This window comes from Amblyomma maculatum, chromosome 1 (assembly GCF_055883805.1).
Source record: "Amblyomma maculatum isolate TAMU_Amacu chromosome 1, ASM5588380v1, whole genome shotgun sequence".
In the NCBI taxonomy this organism is placed as follows: Eukaryota; Metazoa; Arthropoda; class Arachnida; order Ixodida; family Ixodidae; genus Amblyomma; species Amblyomma maculatum.
In genome coordinates this window covers 211,402,737-211,418,454 of record NC_139344.1, presented here as the reverse complement: position 1 = coordinate 211,418,454, position 15,718 = coordinate 211,402,737, and the positions used below count along the sequence as shown (strand labels likewise).

At 43.2% G+C, this 15,718-nt stretch overlaps 1 protein-coding gene and 1 long non-coding RNA gene across 2 annotated transcripts; one reads left to right on the top strand and one right to left on the bottom strand.

Moving 5' to 3' along the window:
• The first annotated feature begins 224 nt into the window (after positions 1 to 224).
• On the top strand, positions 225 to 4,035 carry LOC146205518 (uncharacterized). Its single transcript, XM_084590234.1, has 3 exons — positions 225 to 530; positions 1,088 to 1,161; positions 1,417 to 4,035. The coding sequence occupies exons 1-3, from the start codon at positions 255 to 257 to the stop codon at positions 1,589 to 1,591; spliced, it is 525 nt and encodes a 174-aa protein (XP_084446360.1). The 5' UTR covers positions 225 to 254; the 3' UTR covers positions 1,592 to 4,035.
• Positions 4,036 to 11,195: 7,160 nt separating this feature from the next.
• On the bottom strand, positions 11,196 to 11,979 carry LOC146205517 (uncharacterized). Its single transcript, XR_014703201.1, has 2 exons — positions 11,759 to 11,979; positions 11,196 to 11,285 (listed from the first exon to the last, which is right to left on the bottom strand). It is a non-coding gene; the product is annotated as an uncharacterized LOC146205517 (long non-coding RNA).
• Positions 11,980 to 15,718: the final 3,739 nt, after the last annotated feature.

The following is a 15,718-nucleotide window of genomic DNA, read 5'->3' as shown; positions in this document are numbered from 1 at the left end:
TTGTGATCTATCTTGCAAGCCTATGCGCGTTTAATAGCATAAAGTTCTTGCAGCTCACGGGTATTTAATTGACACATTTCGCAATGCTTCTCTCATGCTATTGTGTGTAAAAACTAGCAACCTTTTACATTTATGAACGGAGTGCCTCGATGAGCGCGGCCTCCTCTGTCGGGAAATGGTTTGAGCCACCCTCATGAAAGTTCAGCGCTTATAGGTGGCGCGGTTGTATCACTGTCGTGGCGAGCGCAGGCGTGATGGAGGTTTCATGGAAGCGTGCACGTATGAAGGAGCGCGCAGCTTCCGGCCCGGTTGTCTCGCTTGAAACTATTCTGTCACTGGCAAATGAAACGCAGAGGTGCGTCGTGGAAGGTGAGGCAGCATTCATTGCTGCACATGTGATATGCTGCGGCATCAAAACGATGACGGACTCCGACCTTTGTGTTGAGGCACTCTGCCTACAAACAAGTGCGCTCAAAGGCCAACCACACACCGTGACCGTGGAGATCTGCCGCAAAAGCAGTGCCATAAAGGTAAGCAACTGTAGTGAAATTTTTCTTAGCTCGCGTGCAACGTACGTTTCTTGTAGTCCCCGTCCGTGCGCACTGCCGTACGGACGCTTGAAATGCGGCAGATGTAAATAAACTAGCATTGCTTGTTTGCGTGGTAACACGAGCACAGTCCAGCCGTTTTGACTGATCTAACTTCCGTCGCACAAGTAACGAAAGTCGCGTGCAACATTTAAACACGTTTTTAAGCGGTCGTGCATGCGCGTTGAAGACACGGACGAACAAGGAACACGACGTGTTCTCGTCCGTGCTTGAATCGCGCAGGTACGACCCGTTGGAATGAAACAGCTTGCCCAAGCCAAACTATTAGTTAACACGCATTTCTTTTTAGAAGCTTGCAGACATCTACTGCTATTGAATTTCAGCTAAAGCTTATTTAAATGATTCTAGCTTACTTGGGCGTAACACATGGCTCCAGAAACATTCATATTCTAATCACTGCACTTGATCACCTCCCATCCGATGAAATCATTTGCTGCTCTCTGAACGCTTTCCCGATTGTCTTGCGTTGTATATTTCAGGGAAAATGCACGTGCATGGCTGGCCTCTCAGGCTCCTGCAAACATCTGTTTGTCACCCTGATATATCTGAATAGGTAAGATCTCAAGCAAGATTGCTACCATTTGCTACTCATCAAATTGAAGCATGCATTTTCGGTATGAGCTGCATAAATATATATTTCCTTCTGTTAAATCCTTCACGCTGAAACACTGGCTCAAAATGGAGTGCACATGTATTCAGTTGTAGATTTCTGCTAATTTGCTTACTTACTACAGCTTGTTTTCACTTTAGTACAGAGAACACAGTGTAGAGAAATGGTTGTGAACTGCTATTTTATTCCCATATTCAGGACAAGTGAAGGCAGTCTGGACATGCTGTCCTGCACAGACACCCAGCAACAATGGGGACGACTCAGTGCTTCAGTCCTTTATGAACCGTGGCCAGTCCGCACCTTCTGCCATGTGGAACAGCCTACAGAGAACTGCTTTCCAGGGAAGTTCAGTACAGTATACAGCAGAAGCTGATTGAAGCAGCACCTAATTCTGCACTGGCCAAGCACAGAAGCAGGAAGCGGAAGCCGACAATAGCTGTGGTTAATGACTGACACAGTGTTTTTGCCACGCTACATTAATTCCGTGCTAAGGGATTACACTGACTTTGTCTTCTTTGAATGCATCCAAAAGGAAACAACACTTGTGCTTAAAAGGTTTTCTTTCAGCATGTTAACACAGCATGAAAAAAAATTTTATGATGCTAATGTGTCCGTAAGCCACTACAGGGCTAAAGAGATTTGTCCATCCACAGTGACACAGTCATGCACACTGTGGCAAACAGAGCAAAAAAAAAAAGAGGATTACCAGCAGTATTTGCCGGGAACTATACACTTTTCAGGAAACTGAAAAGCATACATGGGCAGCAAAACTACAGAGGCTATACTGCCATAGTTTTAGAGGAAATGAGGCAACCGCCTATGGCAAAAAAAAGGAACCTCTTGCTCTGAGAGAATATGAAAGGTTACAAGGAACAAAAGTGAGCAGGCTAGGGCTTGTTGCTCCTCCAGAAGTGCCGTGGCTGGGATACAGCCTTTACTATTTAATTTTTATATCAGTGATATAACGAGCATCACCTCGGTTGCAAAGTTTGTCATATATGCCGATGACGCCACCTTGTTGTTTTGTAGTCACAGTTACAATTGCCTAGAAAATGACATAAACAAAACTCTCAGCGATTTATATTTATGGAGCACATCAAATTTCCTGCAACTAAACAGCAAAAAAACTAAGGCAGTAATTTTCACCCCAAGACAGTCTACAACGACAAAGGGTATAAACCTATCTATTGGTCACTGAACAATAGAGGGGGTTGATACAATTAAAACACTTGGTGTGTATTTCCATAAACATATGTTCTGAGATGTCCATGTTAATAACGTGATTTCTCGAATTTCAAAGACCAAGGGTATACTAGCTAAATTCAAATATTTCTTACCGCCTGCTGTTAAACTTCATTTGTTTAATTCATTATTTATGTCCAATGTAAATTACTGTTTTCTTGTTCGGGGTAACACTACATTCACAAATTTAAATCAAATTCTCATTCTACAAAAGAAAGCCATTCGACTCACTGCAGGTGCAGAACCAAATACACACACCAGAAGCCTTTTTACGGAGTTTAAAATACTTCCCATACATAATTTTACTCTTTCACCTTGGCCAGAAGGTACAAGCAAGGTCTACATAACAATGAGGCCCTTATCACATTCATTGCAAATTTAGGTTTAAGGGAGGGTAGGTCTACATCCCGGTCACCAGAAATTTGGAAAGTTCCTTTTTTACACACAACCTTTAGCCGTCAAATGTTGGAATTTTCACTTCCATCGTTACTTAATTATCTCCACACTCACAATATAATTGTAGAACATGTTAGTATGTCAACGTTGAAGACTTTTTTTGCATCATAAGAGAGATGGTGCCTTCATTAAGAATTGTATAATGATGACTATTTCTTTATCCTTTTTTTTTGTCCATACTGTATATATGTACTGTGTTCATTACACTGATTGAGCAATTTTTTAACATGCAAATGAAGCTTTTTTATTTTATTATGTTTGCTTCAGTTCATGCAATATCCTTGCACATTTATTTTTTTCTATAAAAGGTTGTCCTGCAGATCATGCACTGTTTATCTAAACATTTGTGACTGCTGTATGCTGTATTGCACGACCGCTGTATGCCTTGTGCACAGGGCTTGAACCTCGTCAAGTGAAGTGTTTTTCAGTTTTCTTCGAGCCCCTGCCGCTTTGACGGAAATAAATTGAATTGAATGGGACAGCTATGCATGGGGGCAAAAAGATTTTAATTGAGGTGAAGTGCCCCGTGCTTGGCAAGTCGCAAAGCATTGCGTCTCTGATACAGGACAAGAAGCTAGGTTTCATGGTTATGGACGGGCAAAACTACAGGCTGAGGACCTCCCACAGCTAATATTCGCAAATTCAGCTAGGGCTCCTGCTTCTTCGTGCAGACATCAGCCATTTATTCTTGTATTCAGAAGTGGTTGATTGTCGAAGTGAAAAGAGACCTACAGCACATGCGAGACCTGCTGGGTCGACTACAGTATGTATACTTTAAGAAAGTGCTTGCCAAGCTTGTACACATCGGTAAGGTACAATAGCAACCTATTTATTCTTGTTCATTTCAACAAGCTGCAGGTTCAGTGAAGGGTCCTTACAGGAGGGGCATCATGAGAACAAGAAAGCATGAGAATTGCAGAGTAGTACAAAGCACAGCTAGTCAATGAACGGCCAGTTGTAAAGCATCAAGGTATCATGGTACCTGGTTCTACTTGGTTATGTTGCAGGGAAACACTGAAAATGGTTGTTCCAGCAAAGTGTGTTGTTAGTTATTACTGGTGCTGCTTATGTACAGTACAATTGTTTGTAAGGCAATAAATACCTGTCATGTTTACAGAAGTCTTTTCGATCTAAAGTGTACATTCATAATGATAAACTGTGTAAACAACAGCACAAATTCATTCCACAAATGGCAACGAGCAATACACATGGCAAAATGGGCACTAACTCTAAGTAAATTATTTTCCTGGACATAGACCTGCAACATGCATTGAAACATAAGCTGTAAAGTGATAAAATAGCCATTTGCTGCCTTAAAAAACAATAAAAGTTTTAAAGGTTCATTAAAGGCCTGACAATTTCATTTTTGGGTTGGAATTACAGCACGTTCAGAATGCATGGGAATGTTACACGCAGCTTCTGCACAGTAGGATTGAAGGTTGGAGGGGCGGTTTGGCCTCATGATGAAAAAACAGCACATAAGATGACAGATTTTCAATTCTGATGGCTCGACTGCTGACCCCAAGGACGCAGGTTCGACGCAGCGGCCGCTTTTTGATGGAGGCAAAAAGCAAAGCACCCGTCTGCTGGGCAATGCCAGTGCATGCTCAAGAACCCCAGGTGGTTGAAATTTCCTAAGCCCTCCACTATGGCGTCCCTCATAGCCTGAGATGCTTTGGGACGATAAACTGCATAAATGAAATCATTTATATCTGATGGTCTATAAATTTTATGCAGCTCAGGAAAGGAAGTTGAGAGGCTTTGCAGTGGACTAAAGAAATTTGTCATCAGCCAGTATTGGAGCCCAGAGATTAGTAATTGCGCAAGCCACAGTGAAAAGGTGATCAGCATGTTGCAACATCTCCCACATTATTGTGGACCTGAAAAACTTGAAGACCTTGATTCTTTGAATGGCTCTTTGTACGTGAACACGAGCCCTAGCTATCTCAACTGTTTTGGTGGCCTCATTAGGCTGAAGAGATGCGTTTAAATTTATGTGGGTTAAGTTCCATTAACCAAACGTCACACCATTCCTGAATGCGGTTAAGGTCATCCTGGAGAGAAGTTTTGTCAATAATAGTAGTAACTGAGCGGTAAATGACGCAGTCATCTGCAAACATGCGAATTTTAGAATTGGTGTTGTCTGGTAAGTCATTAATATAAATTAAAAAGAGAAGGGGGCCGAGTACAGAGCCTTGAGGGACACCAGATGTTACAGGAATGGGGTTTGAATTGTGATCGTTAATAGTTACAAACTGTGCGATTAGTGAGGAATTCTTCTATCCATTTTAAAGTATCGGTAGGCAAGTGCAAGTATGATAGTTTTAGTAGTAATCGTTTGTGTGGTACCTTGTCGAATGCTTTTGCATAATCTAGAAAGATGACATCGGTCTGCAGGTTACTGTCAAGATTACCATGCAAATCATGAAGAAAAATAGCAAGCTGTGTTTCACATTAACCTTTTCTAAAACCGTGTTGTGACAGATGAAAAAAGTTGTTAGAGTCGAGGAAGCTCATGATGTTTGTGTAAATGACGTGTTCCATGAGTTTTCAGGGTACGTTTGAAAGAGAAATGGGTCGGTAATTTAGCGGTGATTTTTTTCTGCCTGATTTGAAGACTGGAACGACCTTACCACTTTTCCAGTCGTCTGGCATTCGTCCCGATGAGAGTGACTGCGAGAAAGGTAAGCATAAAAGTTCGCCAGAAATATCCCTGGTATTCTTTAGGAGCTTCGAGTTAATATTGTCAATACTGGATGAAGATGAAAGTTTCATAGTTTCTATTAAGGACGAAATACCTGATAAGAAAATGACTGGTGGCTTGGCACAACCTGTTTGTGAATGTAGCATCGAAAAAGGCATTTCAGTCTTGTTAGTAAATAAAGATGCGAAGGCAGCACTGAAGATGGTGGCACACTCGGCTTCAGTGAAGACTGCACCTGACTCATCTGAGAGTGTTATCTCAGTTGCATGATGTGGGTTTATGACTTGCCAAAATTTTCTCGGGTTACTTTATAACAGATTGGCCCAAGTCTGAGTAGAAGAACGTGTGTTTGGCGTAACGAATAGCGGAGAGATGTGATTTTTCGGCTTCGTGATACTTTGCCCATGCCCAATTCGTATCGTGAAACCTGGCTGAATGGTAAAGACGCTTCTTCTTGTTTACTAAACGCTTAAGTGTTTTATTAAACCACGGCTTATGGGAATTCTCCTGAAAACTGAAGAGGGGGATGAACTGATTGGTTAGAATTTCTAGTTTATTTTTGAACAACGACCAATTTTCTTGAATAGACTGAGAATGAAAACGTGACGCAAAAACTGGAAAAAAACGCATTGAGCTCATTATTAATCATGTCATAATTTCCTTTGTCATAAAGGCGAATAGTTTTATTGAGTTTCCGTCGGCGCGTTGGTTTGAGGACAATATGTAATTAGCATGAATAACTTTGTGATCGCTGATTTCAGGCAGATAAGTAATCGGCTGAACACTGTCTGGGTGATTTGTTAATGAGAGATCTAGGATATTCGCGCAATTATCAGTTATGCGGGTAGGTTCTAGTATAACTTGAGTGAGGTTCATGTTATTGCAGAAATCTAAGATTTCCCTTGATGCGCTATTATTACCTATTGGTGTGGTATGGTTTTGCAAATCAATATTCGGAAAATTAAACCGAATATTATCGGAGGTGTCGTGTTATGACTGCAAACTGCAGTTTCGTGTCATCATCATCTGTATATATGGAGCAGAAAAACTAATTGAAAGAATGTTATTTGAGATTTGTCAGTGACAGTTACATCTGCAATGAACATATATCGGGGAATGGGTCTTTGTTGCCAAAACTAAGCAGGGGATGAAAGAAGAAAGTTTTTCATCGTTATATTGTGCTAGTTATATTTTGCTGTTTTTATCGATCTCTTGAGCTGTTGGCGCATGCCGGTAAGTTTCAGAACGTTGGCCGCAGAGGGGCACTGCCGGATTTTTTTTTTCTTATCTTTTTCATTTTCTGTTTTAGGCGTACAATTTCTTTGGTGATCCAGGGATTAGTGTTGTGTACAAATTTGCAACTGCGTTGCCCATACTCATCCAAACATTTCAAAGCAAGATTTTTAAAGATTAAGCATAAACTGTTGACAGAGCATGAATCAGACTCATATCAAGAAATAAAATATGAAAAGGAGCTATCTAGTGTATCCGAAACCGCAACGTCATCAGCACGTGCGAAGTTCGGAAATACACGCTTTTCTTTCTTGTTCGTAATGGTGATGAGGTGTAAGTTCAAGCATACCATCTTGTAATTCGATATGCCGTCCATAACTTGCAGTTTTGGTTCACGACGAAGCAATTCACCCGATACAAAAAATAAATCTAAAATAGAGGCGGTACCGTTTTGAACGTGTGGGCTGCCTGACATATCTGGTATTGAGTCCGTCGTTGTTAAAATCTGCTTGAAGGAGCTTAATTTAATTATAGGGGTATTTTATAGGTCTCCTAGCGCTGACACTACCTTCTTTTATCAAATGAATTGCTTTTTATGCGATTACTCAAAATATTTCAACATTCCAACATATTTCATCATTTTGACGACTTGCTGTGTTGCGGTGGATAGCAACTTAATGACGGGGGTATCTTTCCGTTTGCTCTGGAGCCATAAGCCGAGGATGCGGATTTGTCGGATCTCTCTGACTTGGACGCCGTGTAGGAGTACCTGAATATCTCCTGGGGACCTGTAGTTACGCTCTTCTATGAGGATGATTTTTTACTTTTCACGTGCACAGCGGAGTCCACACTGGGCGGCCGCCTCTTCGACGCAGGTGGCAGCATGCTGCAGAGTTTCAATTACTTTAGGGCAGTAATTTCGCGACACTTCTTATGGCGAGAACCTAATCGAGCGCAAGCTGTCTATTTCTTGGACCACAGAAGCAGTAAATGACCTGTCTCGCAGACTTTAAACTGTGTAGCAAGCTCGCTCCAAGGCACTGGGTTCACCGCTCGTTTCGACGTTGAGTGAAAGCGACGAGTGTTCGATCATGCTTCTGTTTCCGTCGTTATTTGGAACGGCGCTTGCTGTAGCAGAAAAGAGGGAGGAAATAGCACGAAAGAATGCATGCCTCGGGCGTCTACTTATTCGCGTTTTGTGTCAGGAAAGGCAAAATATAATTTGAGAGTAATTGAATTATTGTGCGGAAATAATTGTAATGTAGTGTCAATACTGTCTGGGAGTAGTAATTGGTAATGCACTTTGATTACATTCTCGCGATATTTAGCAAAGTAATCAGTAGTGTAATTTGTTCTTTTTCAAAACTAATTTTGCCAAACATGACATGGCATAGAGCATATATGTTGTCTAAGTGTGGTTCATAGTGTGTGGTAGTCTGCGGATGTGAGACATTAAAAGTGTTCAATTGTTTGCCTGGCGCGCCCATTTTCATCTTATAATCTATACAACATAGTGTCACTGTCCTATATCTGTTGTTACTGTTTTGATACTCTGTTTTGTTGCAATGCGTTAACTGTATGGCTTAGTCCTCATTGAACCTAGGACAAGTAAGAAACCTCATGTTCCCGCATTTCGTATATCATCGTGCCACTTCTGCGATGTATTTGATACTTCTTCGCTCTTTTGTATTTGGTTGGAGTGCTGCTGTTCATTTCGGGGCTTTAAATCCTGTCAGTATCATGGAAGCTTTTTCCTTTCGACGTGCCCTCTCGCCATCGAGTAAATACACTTCAACTTCGAAGCTGTGGAAGCAGAGTTCCTGATGGGAGGCCAGGTCGTTCTAAAAATTGAGCCCTGTGAAAGGGGCAGCCAAATAACAAATGGTCTCCAAATGCATGAAAATCGCTTCTTATTTCAGTACCAACTCATCTTCTAGAACATCACGACCCTGTGATTTTTACTGGGGCCGTGACGGCCTCATGTTGCGGCCAGGAAGAAAATCCCTTGAATATTATTTTGACCAAAAGTGTGCGTGAACTGACTGAAGCGATACTACTACAGGAACTCCTAAATGAGTCACTACAGGACAGAATACTCTCTGGCCAAGTAAACGTAATGGCTCGGGAAAGTAGCAATGACTACTAAAACTCAGTTTTATCGGCGGCAGCCGGCTCATTGGATCCCGAAATCGCTAAACAACCTTATGAATATGCTCATCATTTATCGCCGAAAGATGTTGAAGAAGTGGATATTCAACCGAGCAGCACAGCCAAGAGCGACGTGGATAAGCCGCAGAGTCGGAAGCACTGGAAGATAATAGGCACGAAAATTTCAAACGGACGACAGAGCTATAGAGCATAAGCTCATTGTGCATCCCCATGAGTGGAATGTGTAGAATCCGAAATCCCAATCGATAAAGCTTAAATCGCCACAGTCGCGTGTATTATAATTCCATGTACAAAAACCATGAACGTTGCCCATTTTCTTAACATTCTTCCAAGTTTTATTCTTAAACTCTTGCGTTTAGCGTTATACTTGGACTTGTATTTTTCCATGAATGGCATGAACTCGATTTAATTGTGTGATTATCAACCTAAGAATACCGTTTTCAGATGCCTTTTAGATCGCCTCTTAGTTTCAATTCTTTGCTAACAGAAAGAGAGAGCGTGTGCAGGTAATGTTTTTAATGCCCATTGTAATATAATCTCCCATGGAGCAAGTTTATCGTCAACAGATGCAATGGAGGTGGATTGCCCTGCTGTTATTGTATATGCAATGCGTACTTCCAGTGCGGACAGAGATGTGGTTGAACTCATCTGCGATGTGCTTCTGTGGCAGTGCGCAGAAATCTCGGCGTCAACAACACGTATGGACGTACGAAAATGCATGAGGGTCTAGAGACGTCGAAAAAAAAAAAAAAAAAGCCTTCAAAATGGTGAGCGAATGTGACGGCTGGCTGGAACAACAGGTTCTCATTGCGCGTGCTGTCGAGAGTCACCGACCTCTCCGCAGTTTTGCCAACTCATGTCCATTTTGGCCGAAAACCGGCGGTGAAGAAGGGTCAACGAACAACACGCTGGATTGCGGGGATGACGCGCTGACGACGGCTACACCGGCGTCTTTGCAGGGATGGGGAGTGTTCGAAGAGCAGGAAGAAGGCCGCAGAAGGACGTTGTGGCAGAGGAGCGAGGGGAGGCAGACCAGCAGACGCGAAGATCGGTCGCTCGTCCTGCCGTCACCATATTGAGCCCGCCGTGAAAACCGTCATCTGCACCACCTATGGTCATCTTCAATCTTAAACACCGGACCACCATAGTGGCGTCCAGACGCCGCCTCAAGCCTCAGGACCGTCAGGTGTGCGGGGGCACCCAGTGCCCGACTAGATCTGTTCCTGGCCGTATTTGTTGTATTATTACACTCTAAGAAAAAAAGGTGTGATCTTACCCCTTTAGGGGGGTAAGTCCACTGACGCACTGGGGAGCCCCTTTGGGTGCAAAGTTACACCCTCGACGGGGGCTTAAGTGTGTCTGGTGTAAAGTTTACGCTACAACGAGGCTAACGTTATGCCATATGGTGAAGTGCAAGTATATGCTACTGGGGAGTAACGTTACCCTTTCTCAGAAGGACTAAAGGTTAGGCCATGAAAGTGCAAAAATATCCTCTAAAATCGGGTGCATGTTTGCTCCCAGCTGGAATAAGCTTATGCCTAATCATAAGGCGTAAACTTACCCTCACAGGGTCTGCATTTATGCCAGCGTAATGAGCTTACTACAGCACCCCATAAGTGCATCTTTGCACCTTATGAATGGGCGTAACTTTGCACTTTTACGTTCATATTTATGCTTTGTTTGGAAGGGTAATATTACCACCCAGAGAAATAAAATAAATTCATATTATAGTGTTTTTTACACCCATTTAAAATAATGTTCTTTTCCTTCGAAGGGTATGTTTGCGCCCTTCTAAATATAGTCTAGGCGCACACTGGTACGCTAGTAATTTGAAAACAACCGCACTTCGACTGATTGTGCACTTAGTCACAAGACATCGCCGCTATCGAAGCGATACGAGACATACATTTCCTTTATTTGCAACGCAAGCGACTCCGTTTGGCATATGTGTGGTAATGCTGCCTCCGCTGCAACATTAGACAGCCTTAACATACGCTCTATACAGAAGAAAAACGTTTGGTGAAAATATGTATGATGTCTTCGTCAGCCGGTCACAGACGCCCTCGCTTCCGCAATGTTGGTTTCTTCGTGCTAGAGCGACATATTTGTGACGGGCCATGTAGCCATTCAGGGTGCAGTTTGCACACCGATATTAGTACATGAGAACGGAAGGCAGGGTTTACTTTTTATTGCGTTTGAAAATGGCAGGATAACCGAGCAGTCTTTTGTCATCGTCGTGGTTGAATCCATACTCCGAGGGAACCTGTGTGAGAGAAAAACGAGAGAAAAATGAGATGTGGAGGGAATAGACACATTCACAATGTATACACATGCAAGCGATCGAAACACCTCGGCGACTAAACTGCGGCGGCGCGGCAAAAAAAAAAAAAAAATGGAAGTGTGTTGGAACCGCATCGCGGCTGCAGATACAGCAAGCGCTTTCTCTTGCATGGAGAACATTTTTCCAGCACCGCACCCTTCTTGTGGCCGCCAAGCGAGGAACATCTGACGGGGCGGGTTACCGAAGATCGCTCCTATTTTTTCTGCACAAATTCTTTCGCAGTAGTGGTGCCGGCCTGTTTTCCAAGCAGTATATAGAGATATAGATCATAGAGATTGGGACCACTCGAACCTCGGACTTAACACTGTGCTCACTATTGCGATGCATGCTGATTACACGAGTACCGGCTTAAACCCACAATAAGGGCAGCAAAAAGTTTGAAAAATGGAACTTACAAGCACCATGCGCCGGTTTACGTTGACCGCTGCCGCCGCACCTGCTGCTGTCGCCCATCATTGACATGCGTAATGGAGTCCGAAGCTGGTACATGGCGCCACCGCAGCAGCAGCAACCTTTCAAGTCCATAGTTGTTCTCAACGCTGGCCCAGCGAATCTGCTAACGTGATCTCTCCTCCGCTGCTGCTTTTGGGCAGCCCAAGACTGTTGCAGCACTAGAAGATGCGTACCTCTTGCTTTATCCGAGCTCCACGTCGTCGCTGATTGCATAGTCGTCGTGAACTGTGTCCTTAACAGAATTCTGCCGCGTCAGTTAATTTAAGATTACGTTTTTACAGGGGGTAGTTCCCTGCAGTGACAACGAAGGACTTTGCTCGCACATATCTATTTGTATGTTGAGTATGATACAAATATTTACAACTCAAGGGCAGTGCAGCCCATAGGCATAAGGCTGAGACCACTCGATGCTTCCGCGTCCGAACAGGACATCGCTTCTGCTGGAATGACTCGTGATCCCACGGAGTCTTGAGAAGAGTATGTGTTCAGAGCCACCATGTGCTCGCCGTCAAAAAGAGGCACGCATTTTGGGCTCCCTGGGACCTGTCATATTGTTCACAATGAAGTATTGTGTACCCCGCCTAGGCACTGTGGAAGCTACAGCCAAACTGGTTTCCGAAAGTCCGGCGAAAAATGACTTCATGCTGTGAAGAAAAGAGTTCCGGGGAGCAGCAGGTTCTTCTGATTGTTCCTTACCCCACCTCCATCATTGGCGCTTGAGATTCAGTGTCCAAAATTCTGATGTTCACTGAAGGGGCAAGCTTATCAGGACAAAAGAGCGTGCGTCACCTTTGCGCTGTGTCATACGGCGAGCGAAGGAATCAATGCCCAGTTTCCTGAATTCTCGGAACTAGAAAGGAGAAGTGACCACGTGCAAGTATCACAGGTTGTACGTGGCTCCGCAGCCTGCTAGCTGGTCTTTTGTAAGTTTTCCACTCAACTTATGCTCGAAGGCATCGTGTCGCACAATGCTGCTGCAAACACGTGTGTGCTGCATTGAAAAACGCGAAGTGCCTGGTGTGCGGCGTGGCGGAAAACATGCATGCGTCGTGTTTCATCACAAAAACGCCGGAGAAGTGGCGATTGGAACCACCCGACAGCCTGGTGCAGCAAGTACGAAACACGCCGAAGCACTGCGAAAAAAAGGAGCCCTGGTAAACTAAGAACAATAGAGCTAGCTCTTGGGGCAGTTTGTACACCTTAAAATTAAAAGAACCTGCTGAAATCGGAACGAATGAAAAAATTATGAATGATGACATGCAAAAATAACGTCTCCTGCAATATTAATACAGTGCAATACGACACGGTGTACGCATTCTGTTTTCTTCACTTTCCAAACTGATTAGCCTATTTTTGAAAATTAAAAAAAAAATGAATGAAGAAGAGAGCATGTGTGTAGAACAGTAAGATCAAGCAAATGAAAACCTTGGTCGAGGCAAGACGAGTTATTTGCCGCATTCCGACGGCCCGTGGAAAAGTGCATTTATAGGACAGACAGGCAGGTAGGTCGTTTGCAGAAACATAAAAACTCTCTAAAAGAGGAGACCCAGGAATATACAGGGTGTTGCACAATTACCAGCGCAGCGCGCTGTAGAATGCTCCTCCAAACTAAACCGCAAAATCCTCGCAGCTAAAATTTCGCACAGAAATGGAATTTTGCCGTTGGTATTTTTAATAATAAAGTTGTTTGGCGTACTTGCCTGATTCGATCAGAAGTCGAATGTTCCCATAATATGCGGCGGCTGCGATGCAAGACAAGCCACTGCCTCAGCGATAGCATCGGCATTGCCGCCGCATACAATGGGAACATCCAACTTCTGATCGAATCAGGCAAGAACCATACCATCGACAAAATGCCATTTCTGCCCGAAATTTTGAGCTATATATATATATGGACCATATTACGCCACGCTTTCCGGCTATATATATATATATATATATATATATATATATATATATATATATATATAATGGACCATATTACGCCACGCTTTCCGGTCTCCCACTATCTTCCTAAGATCACATAACTTCATCTGCAGCGCCTCGAGGATGCCATCCAACCATCGCGTTCGCCGCCTATCCCTTCTCCGGTGACCCTCAAACTTTCCCAACATCAAATCTTTCTCCAGCGACTCCTCTCTTCTCATCAGATGACCAAAGTAGCTGAGCTTTAACTTTAGAATTTGACCCTCCAATGAGCAGTCAGGGTTTATGGTCGACAATATCGACTGATTTGATCTCCTGGCCGTCCAAAGAACTTTCAAGAGTCTCCGCCAGCACCACAATTCAAACGCGTCAGTTCTTCGGCGGTCAGCCTTCTTCACAGTCCAACTCTCGCATCCATACATCACCACTGGAAAGACCATAGCACGAGTTATACGGATCTTGGTTGGCAGTGTAATGTCTCTGCTCTTTACAAGGCGGTCAAGGCTAGCCATGGCTCTCTTGCCCAGAAGCAGGCGTCTCCCAATTTCATGGCTGCAGTCTCTTTCCGGGGTAATCTTGGAGCCCAAGAAGAGAAAATCTGTCACAGCTTCCACTTCTTGTCCCTTGATGCTCCAGGACTTGATAGGGGCAGACGCCATGATCTTTGTCTTTTTAATGGTCAGTTTAAGCATATATATATATATATATATATATATATATATATATATATATATATATATATATATATATATATATATATATATATATATATATATATATATATATATATATATGTATATATTATACATACGTGTGTGTGTGTCCTTTTGTAAACTAAGAATGTCCGACTGACATACTTTCCGCGGTACAGTAAATGAGGGTGAAGAAATCCTTATTTTCAGTGTAGCTGGTCGCACTCAACAAAAAACTAGTAGAAAGACTCAACTTTTGATGAAGTTTGTCCTCGAGTGTCACAGCTTTCAGCTGCCCACCAGCCTGCCTCTAGTTAACGCTATAAAATTAAATAATTTCAAGCCAGCATGACACCAAAGCTGTAGACGCGATAGCGCCTTTAACACGGCGTTTTCATTCCGCGAATTCTAGCCGTTAAGAGACGCAGAGTTTGGCAATGTGATTAACGCCTTTAGTTTGCTTTGTTTGGAGGAACGGAAGGTGCTCTATCTGCCTCACTTCTCGGTGAACGGTGAGCTTTAAAATGAAAGGCATAAAAACGGAGGTAGAGCCGCCCAAATCTTTAACTGGCGTGCGCATGACGACCTCCTTTTCTATGCTCCTGCGCCTTAATAAGGACAATACTTGCCAGATGATCAAGATTACGCAACAGCTTGGTGAGCTATTTCTTATACTTGACTTTTCGCAGGTTAGCTGCTCTGTAACACTCAGAATTACAGAAAGTACTGCCGTCACGAACGTCAGTTAAGATTTCGGCAGCTGTACATAGGTCGTTGGTTCCAATCTCTGTCGCAAACTAACCTTCAACATGACTAGCAGATGGATGCTAAATGTGACGCGAAAAGGGCATGACACCACCCTGAAAGCTGTATAAGGAATCGATTATATCAAGATTTTAATATAAAACAGAGCATATATTTTTCCACGAGTTGCGAGTTTCGGCGACGACCATGGCAATGGCGATGCCTTGTCGGCCGAACGAGCTGTATGCGCTTCAGGTAAAATCAAATATGTGCATAATTTTGTTGCTGAACACAACCAACACCTCTTTCTCTCTTTTCTTTTAATCCACCTTCCTTCGAAGATTCTCAAGCTTCCCCTTACGGTGTGGTTCAGGATTCTACCAATTAGTGTGACAGATACTGTGCCTTTTCTTTCCTTTAAGCAGCTTAGGAAATACGTTTGCAGAACGGCCCGTGACAGTTCGCTATGCAGTCGGAGTGGCTCCACTATAAGCCTGAAACAGGCTGTGCACTGCCAGAGCATTACTCCCACAAGCAAAA

Bases quoted from the DNA above. Each gene is read 5' to 3' on its own strand.
- LOC146205518 (XM_084590234.1), top strand. From the start codon at position 255: ATGGAGGTTTCATGGAAGCGTGCACGTATGAAGGAGCGCGCAGCTTCC. The intron at 531-1,087 runs GTAAGCAACTGT...TGTATATTTCAG, and splicing joins GCAAAAGCAGTGCCATAAAG to GGAAAATGCACGTGCATGGC. The intron at 1,162-1,416 runs GTAAGATCTCAA...TCCCATATTCAG, and splicing joins ACCCTGATATATCTGAATAG to GACAAGTGAAGGCAGTCTGG.